Source organism: Chlorocebus sabaeus, chromosome 15, assembly GCF_047675955.1.
Source record: "Chlorocebus sabaeus isolate Y175 chromosome 15, mChlSab1.0.hap1, whole genome shotgun sequence".
Lineage (NCBI taxonomy): Eukaryota > Metazoa > Chordata > Mammalia > Primates > Cercopithecidae > Chlorocebus > Chlorocebus sabaeus.
In genome coordinates this window covers 59,595,681-59,610,064 of record NC_132918.1, presented here as the reverse complement: position 1 = coordinate 59,610,064, position 14,384 = coordinate 59,595,681, and the positions used below count along the sequence as shown (strand labels likewise).

At 39.9% G+C, this 14,384-nt stretch overlaps 1 protein-coding gene across 5 annotated transcripts in view; it reads left to right on the top strand.

Moving 5' to 3' along the window:
• NEK11 (NIMA related kinase 11) overlaps window positions 1–14,384 on the top strand; it is a 302,909-nt gene that overhangs the window by 192,565 nt on the left and 95,960 nt on the right. For all 5 annotated transcript variants that reach the window (XM_038002888.2, XM_008009148.3, XM_038002887.2 and 2 more), the window contains one exon: window positions 11,285–11,345. In XM_038002888.2, coding sequence (XP_037858816.2) covers window positions 11,285–11,345 — 61 coding nt within the window. The remainder of the gene's footprint in view (window positions 1–11,284; window positions 11,346–14,384) is intronic.

The following is a 14,384-nucleotide window of genomic DNA, read 5'->3' as shown; positions in this document are numbered from 1 at the left end:
GAAGGAAGGTAGGTTGGCTGGATGAGAACCTCAGGCTGCAGCGCAATTCCGATAAAGCCTTGGCAGGCAGGCTGGCAGGCAGGAAGGAAGGTAAGGAAGGAGGGAGGGAGGGAGAGAGAGAGGGAGCAATTGGATAAGAGCCTCGGGCTGCACTGCAATTCTGAAAAAGACTTGGCCCGGCCAAGAGGGAGCGCAAGGTCTGTTACTGGAATCCAGCACTGGGAAAGAATGGCCTGGCCCTAACTTCCCCATAGTGCTTACATTGCCTGGGAGCTGCCTGGGAAGAGCAGGACCTCAGCGTGGACCCTGCATTGGATTCTGAAGGTGTTGTAGCCGAGGGCTCTTAGATCACTAGGCTCCTTGCAGCAGGGTCTCTCTTGAAGGGTCTTTAAGTGGCATATCTCAGGGCTGTCACAGGTGTATTATTTCATTTAATTCTTGCAACAACTCTGATGTGTATATTCTAGATGAACTGCATCAAACTAGAATTTAATTGGCTGGAATTCAAATAAGGGAGAAGGCAGAGGTAAAGGAGAAGGTGAAGGTGGGAGAGAGGAAGGGATCGTTAGTTAGGGATTTCATATGACTCTGCTGAATGCTCCAGAGTGAAAATGAGCTGAGAGATGTGAGCCCTGTCCCTCTCCTGCATCTCAGTTTCCGCGTCTCTCAGACCATAAAAGCCTCCTGTTGCTTTGGATTGTTGTTGTAGACTTCCAGTATTTAAGATACAATTTTTCACACAATCTAGTCCCTAAGTGAAAATCAGCTGTTTCATTTGCTCAAAAAAGAAACAGCAGTGGAGGCTATTTCAAGTGCTGACTTTAAAACCTAGGTCCCTTGAAAGATGAGACTGTTTGTGACATCCTAACTTCACACAAGAGGAAACTGAGGCATAAGGAAATGAAGTTACATCTGCAAGCCCACACAGCTAGTAAGTAGCAGAACCAGACTATATGACTTTATTTTTAGCCTCTGCTCTATACAGTCTTTCCTCTGCACAACAGTTACAATCCCTTCTCCTCCACTGATGATAGAGTAAATGCATTAGGTGCAAGGGAATAGCTGCAGGGCCATTGCATTATCTGGTACTCTGGCGAGACCTTTTTACTAAACACAATGACTGTGCTATGTACAAGGCAAAATTTAAACCAGTTCCAGGAAGAGTGCTGAGTTATGAAAAGTAAAACAAAAAAGATCCAGCATCTCTCATCTGTTAGGGGATACAGATTTACCTCCTCCTACTATGTCCTTTTCTTTTTTCTTTCTTTTCTTTTTTTTTTTCTGAGATGGAATCTCGCTCTGTCGCCCAGGCTGGAGTGCAGTGGTGCGATCTCGGCTCACTGCAAACTCCACCTCCCAGGTTCATGCCATTCTCCTGCCTCAGCCTCCCAAGTAGCTGGGACTACAGGTGCCCGCCACCTCGCCCGGCTAATTTTTTTTTATTTTCGGTAGAGACGGGGTTTCACCGTGTTCGCCAGGATGGTCTCGATCTCCTGACCTCGTGATTTGCCCACCTCGGCCTCCCAAAGTGCTGGGATTACAGGCGTGAGCCACCATGCCCGGCCTATGTCCTTTTCTTTTTTAAAAGAAGTTGCCAGAACTGTTGAGTCCCAATAGTGGGACTTATTTGCCTGTTATTTTTACATGATCTGACCTAATTAATTTACCTTCACACTAGGGAAGAAACACTTTTTGTCTTAAATCGACCTTAGAGGTCATCAGTTCTAAAAAGCAGACTCCCAGCTGTTTCAGATTGTCGATCGTTTTTCCACTAGCATTCCGCTGGCCTGTGTCCCAGGCTGTAAAGCAATCAGCCTTGCTAAAGTGTTAGTGGATACTCCCAATTTGGTGTGTCATTCCTTCTAGGTGATGGGCCTTCTGTAGACTGTGTGTTGCTCAAAGGAGAGACTTTGAGGTGACAATTTCCATCCCTACCCCCATCCCAGCCTTCATTTCCATCATGATTCTTCCCCCTTCTCTCTCTCCCATTTCTTGTCCGGATCAAAGCACAGCTCATTGCTAGTCATATTGGGACCAGTCAAACCTTGCTGTGGGCTTTTTTTTTAATTGTATCACTTACTTCTCTTAACAATTTGATATACTGTTCTTTTTTTCTTTCTTCTGACCTTTATTTTAGGTTCAAGGGGTACATGTGTGAGTTTGCGGGCTTTGTAGGAGACCTTAGACATTAAGTCTTTAAAATTAGGTCCATTATACGGTTTAGGATCACACCTACATTTTTCACCCCAATACCAAAGCATGGAGAAAAAGGAGAAAGGCAATAGGGTGAATAAAGGGCAAAGCAAAACTGAGCAGGAATGCAAAGCATCTGAGTGTTCCCTTCAGTGTGAAGATGGTGAGGTCACCAGCCCCACGGTCTCCCTTGTTGGTGGCTGCTCAGAGGTCCACAGGTCAATGGGCAAATAAAGGGACAGTGACCTTCACTGTGAGATGCCCTGTGCTCTGCTGTGCTGCTCCTGGAACTTTGGGGTGAGAGTGGTGAGATACAACTGATAAGACTAGTTGTAATGGACCCTGTAGTGCTTTTCTCTCCAACAATCTTCTCCCTCCACTACCCTACATTAACCCCTATTTTCCTAGCTATCATCAGAGCTGAGGTGCCCTGACCACATGGTACACAGAAAGCCTGCAAAAAATATGAAAACCATCCTAAACAGTGTTGGCAAACAGAAAAATACAAGTCCCATCCAACTGTTTTGTGATCAGAAATTTAATTTTCTGAATATTTCATTCACCTAGACAGGAGAGTAAATACCATTTAATGGTGTCCAACCTGAGAGGAAAGGGTTGTGACACATGGGGGCCATTGTTGGGGGTGCATTTTTCCTACATAACCTGGTAATCTGGAGGCACAGGGGTCTATGTCATCCCTGGGAAAACACCAGTCATAATAGGAGAGAGCTGCCTTGCAGCATCCAGGTATTGTGCGAAGTCCTTTACATGCCTTATCCCATTCATACTCACAGCACTTAAGGGAATTAACATCTCTCACCCATTTACAAATGAGAAGACTGTGAAACAGACAGAATAACTAATTTGACCTAAGTTACCCCATCCAATGACAGAGCTGGGGTTTAAACCAGCAAATATTCATTGTACCAACATTAGGCATTTGGTGTAAGTATAGAACTTAATGTAGAAGTTGGTAAAGGAGAAGAAAAGGAGATACTTGGGACCTAAGTGACAGCTCCAAAGTGTGTGAAAAGGGACTATAAGCTGATGATTTAAAATCATATTTAAATCACAGGGCTACATTTTTCACTTACTCTGTGGGATTTAAATAAAAGTAAAGCTAGAACTGGAGTTAAAAATAGAAATCTGCAATAAAGAACTGTGTATCACAATGACTATCTTTTGGACTGAAAAATTCTTTTGTCTTTTTGTGGCAATAAACCTCTGCTAAATTGCAGGACTTTCTTCTCTAGGCTATTGCATGTATACAGTGGAAAGAGATGAAGTAGTTAATAAAGAGCAAGTGGAAGGATTGATTAGAGGTAGCTTTTCTTTCACTGTGGGGGAATTCTAGAAATGGATTGTTGCAGAGGGAGTACAGGCCTTACCAGTTCCTGGAAAATCCATTGCCCTATTTGGGGTAGGTGTTATGTTGCCATTCTATCAACCCCGCTTTCTTTTTTCGTCTCTTTATCCTTTACATTTCTAAGCTGTAATTCTAAATGTCTTAAGAGTTCTGTCATTGGATACCTAAGAATGTCTTTGAAACCCTAAAGCAACCCCACAGGCATTGACTTGCTGAGAACCTGGGCATTAATAAGAGACAGCTGCAGTTAGAAGGTTTTAATAATGCAGAGTAAACAAGGCATTAGCAGTGAAATGTGGACACATTGACAGTCACGTTTCAGCAATTCGGAATTCAGTGAAAGAGGCTTTTAGTCTTATGGGAGCTTTGGGGGCTTGTTGGCAGTTTGAGTTTTGCAGATGTGGCTGTGTGTTCCTATCACTGCACATACTTTAAGGCAGAAGGCCACCATCAGTAGTGAGATGGGAGTTGTGATATCAGCTTTCTGATTTCAGGGAAGCCCTCACAAAGGTGCCATCAGCCCTGTCCTATGGCTTTATGCTAAACGGCATCTTCTGCCTTCCTATGAATTATGAATGCACATAAGCAAGGACTTGGCTTCTAATGAGATCAAGCTGAGATGTGAAAGGTACATCTGAGTGTGAAGAAGATGGATAAGGTCACCTTGGTGTTTTGGTTTCAGTAACTTAGTAATATTTTTCAGGGCTGTTCTGGACATCATTTGTGGGAGAGTAGATAATAGTTTAAAATGCAACTTGCAGGAAAAAAAAAAGTAGGTGGGGCTGGGTACACTGGCTAACTTCTATAATCCTAGCACTTTGGGAGGCTGAGGTGGGAGGATGGTTTGAGCTAAGGAGTTTGAGAGCAGCCTGGGCAACATAGTGAGACCTAATCTCTACAAAAAAAATTTAAAAATAGCTGGGCATGGTGGCATGGTGGCACCAAGCTACTTGGGTGGCTGAGGCTGGAACATCACTTGAGCCCAAGAGGCCGAGGCTGCAGTGAGCCATGATTAAGCCACTGTACTCCAGCCTGGGCAACAGATAAGACCCTGTCTCAAAAAACACCTTTAAAAACACAACACAGGGCCGGGCGTGGTGGCTCAAGCCTGTAATCCCAGCACTTTGGGAGGCCGGGACGGGCGGATCATGAGGTCAGGAGATCGAGACCATCCTGGCGAACACGGTGAAACCCCGTCTCTACTAAAAAATACAAAAAAAACTAGCCGGGCGAGGTGGCGGGCGCCTGTAATCCCAGCTACTCGGGAGGCTGAGGCAGGAGAATGGGGTAAACCCGGGAGGCGGAGCTTGCAGTGAGCTGAGCTCCGGCCATGCACTCCAGCCTGGGCAACAGAGCGAGACTCTGTCTCAAAACACACACACACACACACACACACACACACACACAACATAGATGAGTTACTTTCTGGGTCATTCATTTATGCATCACATATGTGAATAGTCTAAGCACTGGGTATACGGTAATGAACACAATAGACATAGTTCCACCTTCATGGGATCTCACTCAGCCTTACATATTTACATAGTATTTATTGATTGACAGCTCCCAAATGTGTGTCTACCATTCTTCAGTTCTGTTTTGACAGAACTCTAGACTTACATATCCAGTCTGAAATAAGCGTGTACAAAAGAACTCTAGATTCACATATCCAGTCTTGCCTGGGAGTAGGGTTAGGAGTCTCTAATGGACATCCTGAAATAAGCATGCACTAAAGTTAAGCCCCTCATATACTCTACCCTCAGTCCAAATTCGCTTCTCCTGAGCCAACCTTGACTGACATCCTTTCACTCACATTCATATCCAATCCATAAGCAAAACCTGTTGGCTTGACCTTTAAAGTATGCTTGGAATTTGACCTCTACTTACTACCTGCATTCCTACTGCCAAAGCCATCATCACCTCCTTGTCATAGCTTCTAACTGGTCTCCTACTAACCCTCCCATCTCATTTAAAGCAAATAAAGGCTTTTCAGTACTTCATCATCATCACCTCACTAAGCCTTCTCTTCCGTCAACACAAGAACTGCCCTCACTCACTCCACCCCTGTGGCTTCTTTCCAGGTTCTGGAACACACCAAACATGTCCCTGCCTTTGGAAGCCTTGAATTCTCTTCCTGCCAGATACACAAATGATTTGCTCCCTCCCTGTCTTCAAGTCTCTGTTTATATGTCATCTTATCAGGGAGGACTCTGACCACCTTGTATGAAATAGCATTCACGGGACTGAGAATCCCCTCTTTCCTCCCCTACTTTATTTTCTTCCATAGTCTTTATTGCCAACTGAGTTGCCACTATTTTCTTGCTTATTCATTTATGGCCTGTCTCCCTTTACTAGAATGAAAGCCAGTAGAGCAGATATTCTGTTTTTTTTTTTCACTGCTATATTCCCAGCACCTTGAACAGTGTTTATCATAGAACAAATACTTAGTAGATATTGTGGAATACATGAATGAATGGAGGCAGTGTACAGTCTATTGGTATAGGTAGCCTATTAGCCAGGACACAAAGAAGTAAGAGCAACTAGAAAATGAAGAAGCTGAAGTGATAAAGGAATGGGCATTTGGTTAAGGGAAGACCTACTAGTAACGGAAGTCAAGGAGAGTTTCTAGAAGATGACTTTTCAGCCATGACCTGGAGGATGGAAAGGAGCCAGTCCTCGATGGGACAAAGGGGAATTGGGAGAAGAGTGCTTCACAGAGAGGGAACAGAGAGTGTGGGAGAGCTACAGGTCATGAATACACTGGGCACGTTCCAGAAACTGCATAATAAGCAAAAAGATCATATGAGGTTGGAAAAGTCAGACCAGTTACAGCTATGCATGAAGAACTTGTAAGGAGGGTGAATTTTACTTTAATCAAAGGCCAGTGCAGTGAAGGGTAACATGAACAGTCTTATGATGAGTCTGTGGTGATAGAAATCAGAACAGTACCTGTGGAGAATGGGGATTGGCTGAAAGGAGGCCTGAGAAAACTGTTGGGGATGACAGAGGTATTCTTTACCTTGCTTCAGGTGGTGTATACACAAGTGTATACATTTTTGAAAATACAGAATTGTACCCTTAAGATCTTGCATTTAATCATGTGCAAATTTTGTCTCAGTAAAAATAATGCGTCATTAATAATGACATCAAAAGAAGAAAAACTACAAAAACACTACAACAGAGTTGCAATATTCATGTACATAGATGAGCTCTATAGGTCCTCAGCCTGCATTGAGGCCACTTCCTGGCTGCTTGTGGCCAGTGCATGGCCACAGCTTCAAGAAGGTGTGAGTATACTCAAATGAAGTCTTTCAGGGGGGGAAAAAAAAAAAAAGGGTCCAGAGTGACTCTGGGTGAGGAGGGAAGAGGGTTTTGCATGATTTGGTGGGATTTACATCTCTGTGGAATGACTCTGAGAGGAGAGGTGACCAAGAGGTGAAAGAAATCAGCCCCTCTATACCTTCGCGTCTGTTGACATAAGGTTGAGTGAGGACGTGCCTGAGGCCTGAGCAAGATGAAGCTCGGTTGAGCACTTCTCCATAGCGGGGGCTGTGATAGAAGGTTATGCATACTATACTCTGTACGTACATTTATAGGTCTATGCCTGCTTGGGATTGTTTGGCAGATGGAGGACATGGTGTCGGGCCTGGCAGCACAGCATGAAAGCATGCATGCATCCATTCTCACTCACTCAGAGCAGCTTTCAGCCGCTGGAAACAGAAAACACTTCTGTAGCTCTGAACCTATCTATGCGTGTGTTGATATGTGCCAAGCCTTCTCTAGATATGCCTTCGGGAGTCAGTATAGCCTACCAGCCAGGAGAGTGCTGAGGGTGCTAGATGTAGACAGATGGCTGAGTTTTCACACCTTCAAGGTGAAGGAGCCATGAGCAAAATAATAACCTTTTGGGAGACTCTCAAGAACATCTAAAGATAGATATGCCATCTCCAAGGGACTGCTGGTGCTCAAACTGAACTCTCATCCCAAACTAAGTTCTTGTGGCAGCTAGGTAGCTTTCATTCATTCATTTATACAGTCACAATTCACTTGCTACCAAACAATATACATAATATTAAATACAGTTATCATTTTACAGATATCATTCCCTTAGCTATTCATTCCGCTTCAATGAGAACTGTGTAAATGGTTTTCACTTACCTAACTTTCAAACAGAACCCTCTGTCATTGGTTTATCATCTCCAACTCTTTAAGTTTCAAATTTACTCAGTATTTTTCTTAACCAAATCATTTATTTATTGTTTTTAGTCAATGTAAATTTGTTTTTCCCTTTAACTCATTTAGCGAGAGCAAGTTCACTGCGGATAGTGGAGGAGGGAAGAATATGGCATCTTATCTCTTGCCTTCCTCTGGCTCCTTTCTCAGAATCTTTATCCACATAAAGGCTAACTGTTCTTAGACTTGGGAAAAATAAACCTTTTAGAACTAGGCTTCTCCCATGAGTAGGTTTTTATTGGTTTGTTCCCTAATAGGTGTGGCAAAACCTCTTTCCTACCTTTCTGCACCTTTTTCACTGGAGTTGGCTACAGCTTGGATAATACACAACGACCAGAGTCTCTTGGATAAGTGATTGTAAGCAATAGCTTGAGAAACAAACTGTGCCAGAAAATGATTATTTTTCCCCAAATGGTAGGCTTAGGCTTCATCTCTCTTCCTTGTCTTTGTATACATTTGACACACAATTGGTTTTGTTGTTGTTGTTGTTGTTGTTAGAAACAGGGTTTTATTTTGAAAACAGAAAAACCAAACAATATTTTTAAAATACAGTCTATTGATGTCATCATATTTGGCTTGGAATACATAAGAATGCAGTGACTGAAATGTCTGTTCTAAAAACATAAACTTTTTTTTATATCAGTACCAACCCTCTTTAATTTAATAAATGTTTCCTGAATGAAATACAACTGGATAATGAAGTGACACAGTTTTTTTCTTGTGAATGGTATCTTTCATTATGACTAGCTCTAAGGTGAGGCGATAATCTGGATTATTTTGTCAACAACTGCCTGATAACTAAATGAAGATCTACGTGGTGTGATTTATACAATCCTGTGAAGACCCCATCCGACTTCCTCCTTTGAGATTGCCTACTTGCTGCTGCCTAAACTTTTGCTGTTAGAAATTAACTCCTCTGATAGGAGGTTATATGCCTTATGAAACACAAATATCCTGAGAGAGAGAACACATGAACTTTATCAAGCATTTTGACTTTAATGGATCTGTCATATCTATTCTTGACAGAGAGCATATTTTAATAGATAGGAGGATGAAAATAATATGAAGGCATATATTAGCTCCTTGTGGAGAAAATGTACTTGTTGGGATGTGTAGGAGTGTAGAGAAAAGAATAAGAACAGAGAAAGAGGAGGGTTTCTAAATTGTCATATTCCTTGACCCAATAATTCTATTTCTGATTGGCCAACCTAAAGAAATAACAATAAACATGAAACAAAGATGTATGTGTAATGATCATCATTGCAGTATTATTTACAACAAAATAAAATGAAAGCAATCTAGATGTCCAATGATAAGGCTATGGATAAATACATATGATATGCCTTTAGAGCGCAGTGGTCCAGCCATTAAAATTATGCTTCTGAAGAATTTTTAAGAGCATCGGATAAAAGTTCAAACAATATTGTACATTTTCTGTTTGGAAACAGAAAAACCAAACAATGTTTTTAAAATGCAATCTATTGATGTCATCATATTTGGCTTGGAATACCTGAGAATGCAGTGACTGAAATGTCTGTTCTAAAAACATAAACTTTTTTTTATATCAGTACTAACCCCCTTTAATTTAATTAATTTAATATTCCAAACAATATTGTACAATAGTACATTGTACTGTTTTATGTGTATCTTATGTATAGACACATATGCCATACATATGTAGTATAATCTCAAATATCTAAAAGATAGGCATGCATATAGCATACATATATAGTATGATCTGAAATATCTAAGAGATAGATGTATATAGAAAAGATCGACTATATATGTTTATGTGTGTGTGTTTGTATTAATAGCAGTGGGATTTAGGGTATTTATTGTCTTTGATAAATTTGTATATTTTCCAGATGAAAAATAAATGGGAATTGTTAGAGAAAACATTATTTTCAATATTTATATATTGACATTGTCTTAAAAGGGAGATTCCTTCAGATTTGATAGTTTTTTTTCTGTGGCTGCTAGGTAGGCATTGATAGTTATCACGTACTTCACGGATCTGACTATCTTTTGAGAACAGCTACCATAAAAGCAATGTCCAATCCATTAGTGAAATGACTGCATAGGTTTCTGAAAAAAATGTGGGCATTGGACTAAATTTGAATCTATGGGACAGTTTTTCAGAATTGAATTTTACAAGATGTTCCTCATGCCTCTAAGGCATATTCTTATAATGGAGGGGTTTATGGCTATGGGGGAAGGAGACTTAAAGAACATTTAAGTTCATCAACAAAGAATCCGTTATTTTCACAGCATTTGAAAATCTGGCTTCCCAACATTTGGCTGAGATGACTGAAGGCTGGTGACACTGTGATTTGGCATCTAGCAAGATGTAGTTACTCTCTCAGGCCATTTAGCTCCAGTAAATTTCAATTTAAATTATGAAACAGTGAAGACATGCAAAAGTTCCAATCAGCAGCATAATTCTCAATCACACTGGCCATCATATGCTCCTGAAAGATGTTTTCTTTGACTGAATCTTTGCCATGAGTAGCTAAGTTTTGTATTTTTAGTAGGGACAGGGTTTCACCATGTTGGCCAGTCTGGTCTTGAACTCCTGACCTCAGGTAATCTGCCTACCTTGGACTCCCAAAGTGCTGGGATTACAGGTGTGAGCCACTGTGCCCAGCCATAAATTCTTAATTTTCCTTAGCATAACCACAAACCTGAAAATAATTAACACTTTTCCCAGAGCATTAGGATACTGTTTTGGGTTATTTCAAGCCTGCTGGGTGAAGGACAGATTTATTTTGTATTGAAGACAATATTTTTAATCAAATACAGTTCTGAGATTTCCCTAACCCTTATGGGGGATGTCTGACTCTTATTGAGGGTTAAGGTAAATGACGAGTGATATTCTTAGATTTAGCACTCCTTGAAGACCATACATTTCCAAAGAAGAGCTAGTTCTTCTCCAAGGAAAAAATGTGTCAGATTTCTGCTGTATTGACTAAATTGTAAATTGAATAAAATATTTCTTTTATTCTGATAGCATTTACTATATTTATAGAATTAATATGTATTTATTATAGATAATTTGGAAAAGACATAAGCACGCAAAGGAGACAATAAAGATCACTCATAATTTCACCTTTTAGTCAAAACCACTGCTAACATTTTTTGTGTATGTTTTTGCCATGAGAGACAGAGCAATGAATCTAGAGATTGTTGACAAGTTAATGGGTGCAGCACACCAACATGGAACATGTATACATATGTAACAAACCTGCACATTGTGCACATATACCCTGGAACTTAAAGTATAATAAAAAAATTTTTTAATCTAAAGATTGTTATGGAGAGAGTGATGTAGATATACATAAAGATATTTTTCTTTTTAAAAATAAGATTGTACTGAAATAATTTTGGAACAAGATTTTTTTTTTTTTTCTTAAATGGAGTAAGAACATTTTTCCATGTTATTAAGTGTCCTTCTACCATACAGGGAAAATAAATCTTTCTCCCTTATTTTGACAGGACAGCGATATTGAAGCGTTGGCCAGGTGTTTGGAAAATGTCCTGGGTTGCACTTCTCTAGGTGAGTAAGTTCCTTTAGACTTCAAAATACATGGGCAGCTACTGATTATCTTGGAATAACTTCGAAGAAATCTTACAGGTGTTTAAGTCTGATATCCTAGTATAACAGATGAAGAAACTGAGGCCAATAGAAGTTGAATGTCTGACCCAAGGGCCAGGAAACTCAAAGAAAAATTGCTTATTATTATTGTAAGTAACTCTTAGTCTCCAAGGATGAAATAATTGAAATTCAGTTGTCCCTTGTGATCAAATGGCAGCATAGCAGTGCATAATAACAAGTTTTTGCAGTTTCTGGAAAAAGGAATCTCCCTACCTAACTTGTCCTGTAGAAGCAGAGTACATTCAGTTAAGCTGGGAGGACCATCACTCCGAAGGTCAGTCAGTTATTTGAAGAGATTTGGTCTGAAAAACGAAACTAAAACTTGTTTAGCATTGTCAGTCCCAATAAATAGGATTGCTTGTGCTTCATGGATAAAGCCCTATTTCTTAGTTTCTTCTATTTTTTTTTTTAATCTGAAAAGCCTAACTGTGATACACTCTAGCACTAGATGATAAACTGTGACACAGAGTATTCTTACTAGATGAAAAGGGCTGAGATATTTTTTTCTTCTAAATTTGATTACAGGTTTTTATTTTAAATATTTCAACTGTAAACCAAAAGCAATCTATTCAAAGGGAATGGCAGGGTAAAAATAAACAGTTAAGTTTTCAGGTGGGCAAACATTCACTATTTTATTAGGAGCTTTATGCACAATTTATAGCCTTTTTCTGGCTTATTCCACATCTCCATATGGGAAGCCTCAGTCATAACACAGGTCTTTGATTTTCTCACCTGACCATCACCCTGTGATCTGTTTAATTGTATATCAAATACCCTTATCTGATACATTTAACATTTAACAAGTACATTTAACATTCAAGCATGACTTAAGACCAGGAAGGCTTTTTCCTCTCTGGACCTCAGATCAGATGACTAATTTTCAAGCTAGGCTCCTTGGAGACCTCCAGGATGACAGGTTGAGGATACTAAGCAGCATGAGAACAGAAGCTATGTCTGTACTGCTCATCTCTGTTTTTCCAGAGTCTAACACTGTGTCTGGTGCAGAAGAGGCTCTTAAAAAATGTTTTAAAATATTTATGGTCGAAGGTGGGGGCTCACACCTGTAATCCCAATGTTTTGGGAGGTTGAGATGGGAGGATCACTTGAGGCTAGGAGTTTGAGACCAGTCTGGGCAACATAGCAAGACCCTGTCTCTAAACAAATTTTTTAAAATTCAGCCAGGCATGATAGCCTGCACCTGGAGTCCTAACTCCGTGGGATGCTGAGACTAGGAGAATCCTTGAGCCCAAGAGATTTAGGCTGCAGTGAGTTGTAATTATACCACTGTACTTCGGCCTGGGTGCCAGAGTGAGACCCTATCTCAAAAATATATATTATTGTCATAATTTCTATAAAGTAAAGGGGTGCAGTGCAGTTTTCTTACACGGATATATTGCACAGTGGTAAAGTCTGGGCTTTTGGTGTAATCATCACCTGAATATGGTACATTATACCCATTAAGTAATTTTTTATCCCTTACCTCTCTCCCAACTTCCCACTCTTCTGAGTCTCCAACATCCATTATTCCACACTCTATATCCATATGTACACATTATTTAGCTCCTACTTATAAGTGAGAACGTTGGTATTTGACTTTCTGTTTCTGAGTTGTTTCACTTAAGATAATGGCCTCCGATTCTTTCTATGTTGCTGCAAAATTCAAGATTTTATTCTTTTTTTGTGGTTGAATAGTATTCCATTGTGTGTGTGTGTGTGTGTGTGTGTGTGTGTGTGTGTGTACTGCTGTTATCCAATCATCCTTTGATGGACACTTAGGTTGGTTCCATATCTTTGCTGTTGTGAATAGTGCTGCAGTAAACATAAAAGTGGGTATCTTTTTGATATAATGATCTTTTCCTTTGGGTATATACCCAGTAGTGGGATTGCTAGATTGAATGATAGTTCTTTGAGAAATCTCCATACTATTTTTCATACAGGTTGTACAAATTTATATTCCTACAAAAATACTGTATAAACTTTCCTTTTTTTCTGTATCCTCATCAACATCTGTTATTATTTGTCTTTTTAGTAATAGCCATTCTGACTGGTGTAATATGGTATCTTCTTGTGGTTTTAATTTGCATTTATCTGATGATTAGTGATGTTGCACATGTTTTCATATGTTTTTTGGCCATTTGTGTCTTCTTTTGAAAATGTCTGTTCATGCATATCCTTTGCCCTCTTTTTATTCAAGTTAGTTGGGTTTTTTTTTTTATGATGGTTATTTGAGTTCTTCATGAATTCTGGATATTAGTCCCTGCCAGATTCATAGTTTGCAAATATTTTCTCCTATTCTGCAGATTGCCTCTTTATGCTGTTGATTTGTTTCTTTTGCTATGCAGAAACATTTTAGTTTAACTAAGTCCCATTTGTCTATTTTTGGTTTTGTTTCTGGTGCTCTTGTAGTCTTAGTCATGAATTCTTTGCATAGACCAATGTCCAGAAGAGTTTTCTCTAGGTTTTCTTAAAATTTTTTTTTTACTCCAATAGGTTTTTGGGGAACAGTTGGTGTTTGGCCACATGAATAAGTTCTTTAATGGCAATTTATGAGATTTTGGTGCACCTATCACCCAACCAGTGAACACTGTACCCAACGTGTAGTCTTTTATCCCTCACCACCCTCACCCTTTTCCCCAAATTCCTAAAGTCCAAATGTATCAATCTTATGCCTTTATGTCCTCAGAGCTTAGCTCCCACATGAGTGAGAACATAGGATGTTTGGTTTTCCATTCCTGAACTACTTCACTTACAATAATAGTCTCCAATTCCATCCAGGTTGCTGCAAATGCCATTATTTCATTTCTTTTTATGGCTGAATAGTACTCCATGGTGTGTATACCACATGTGTATGTGTATCACATTTTCTTTATCCACTCATCGATTGATGGACATTTGGGCTGGTTCCATATTTTCGCAATTGCAAATTGTGCTGCTATAAAC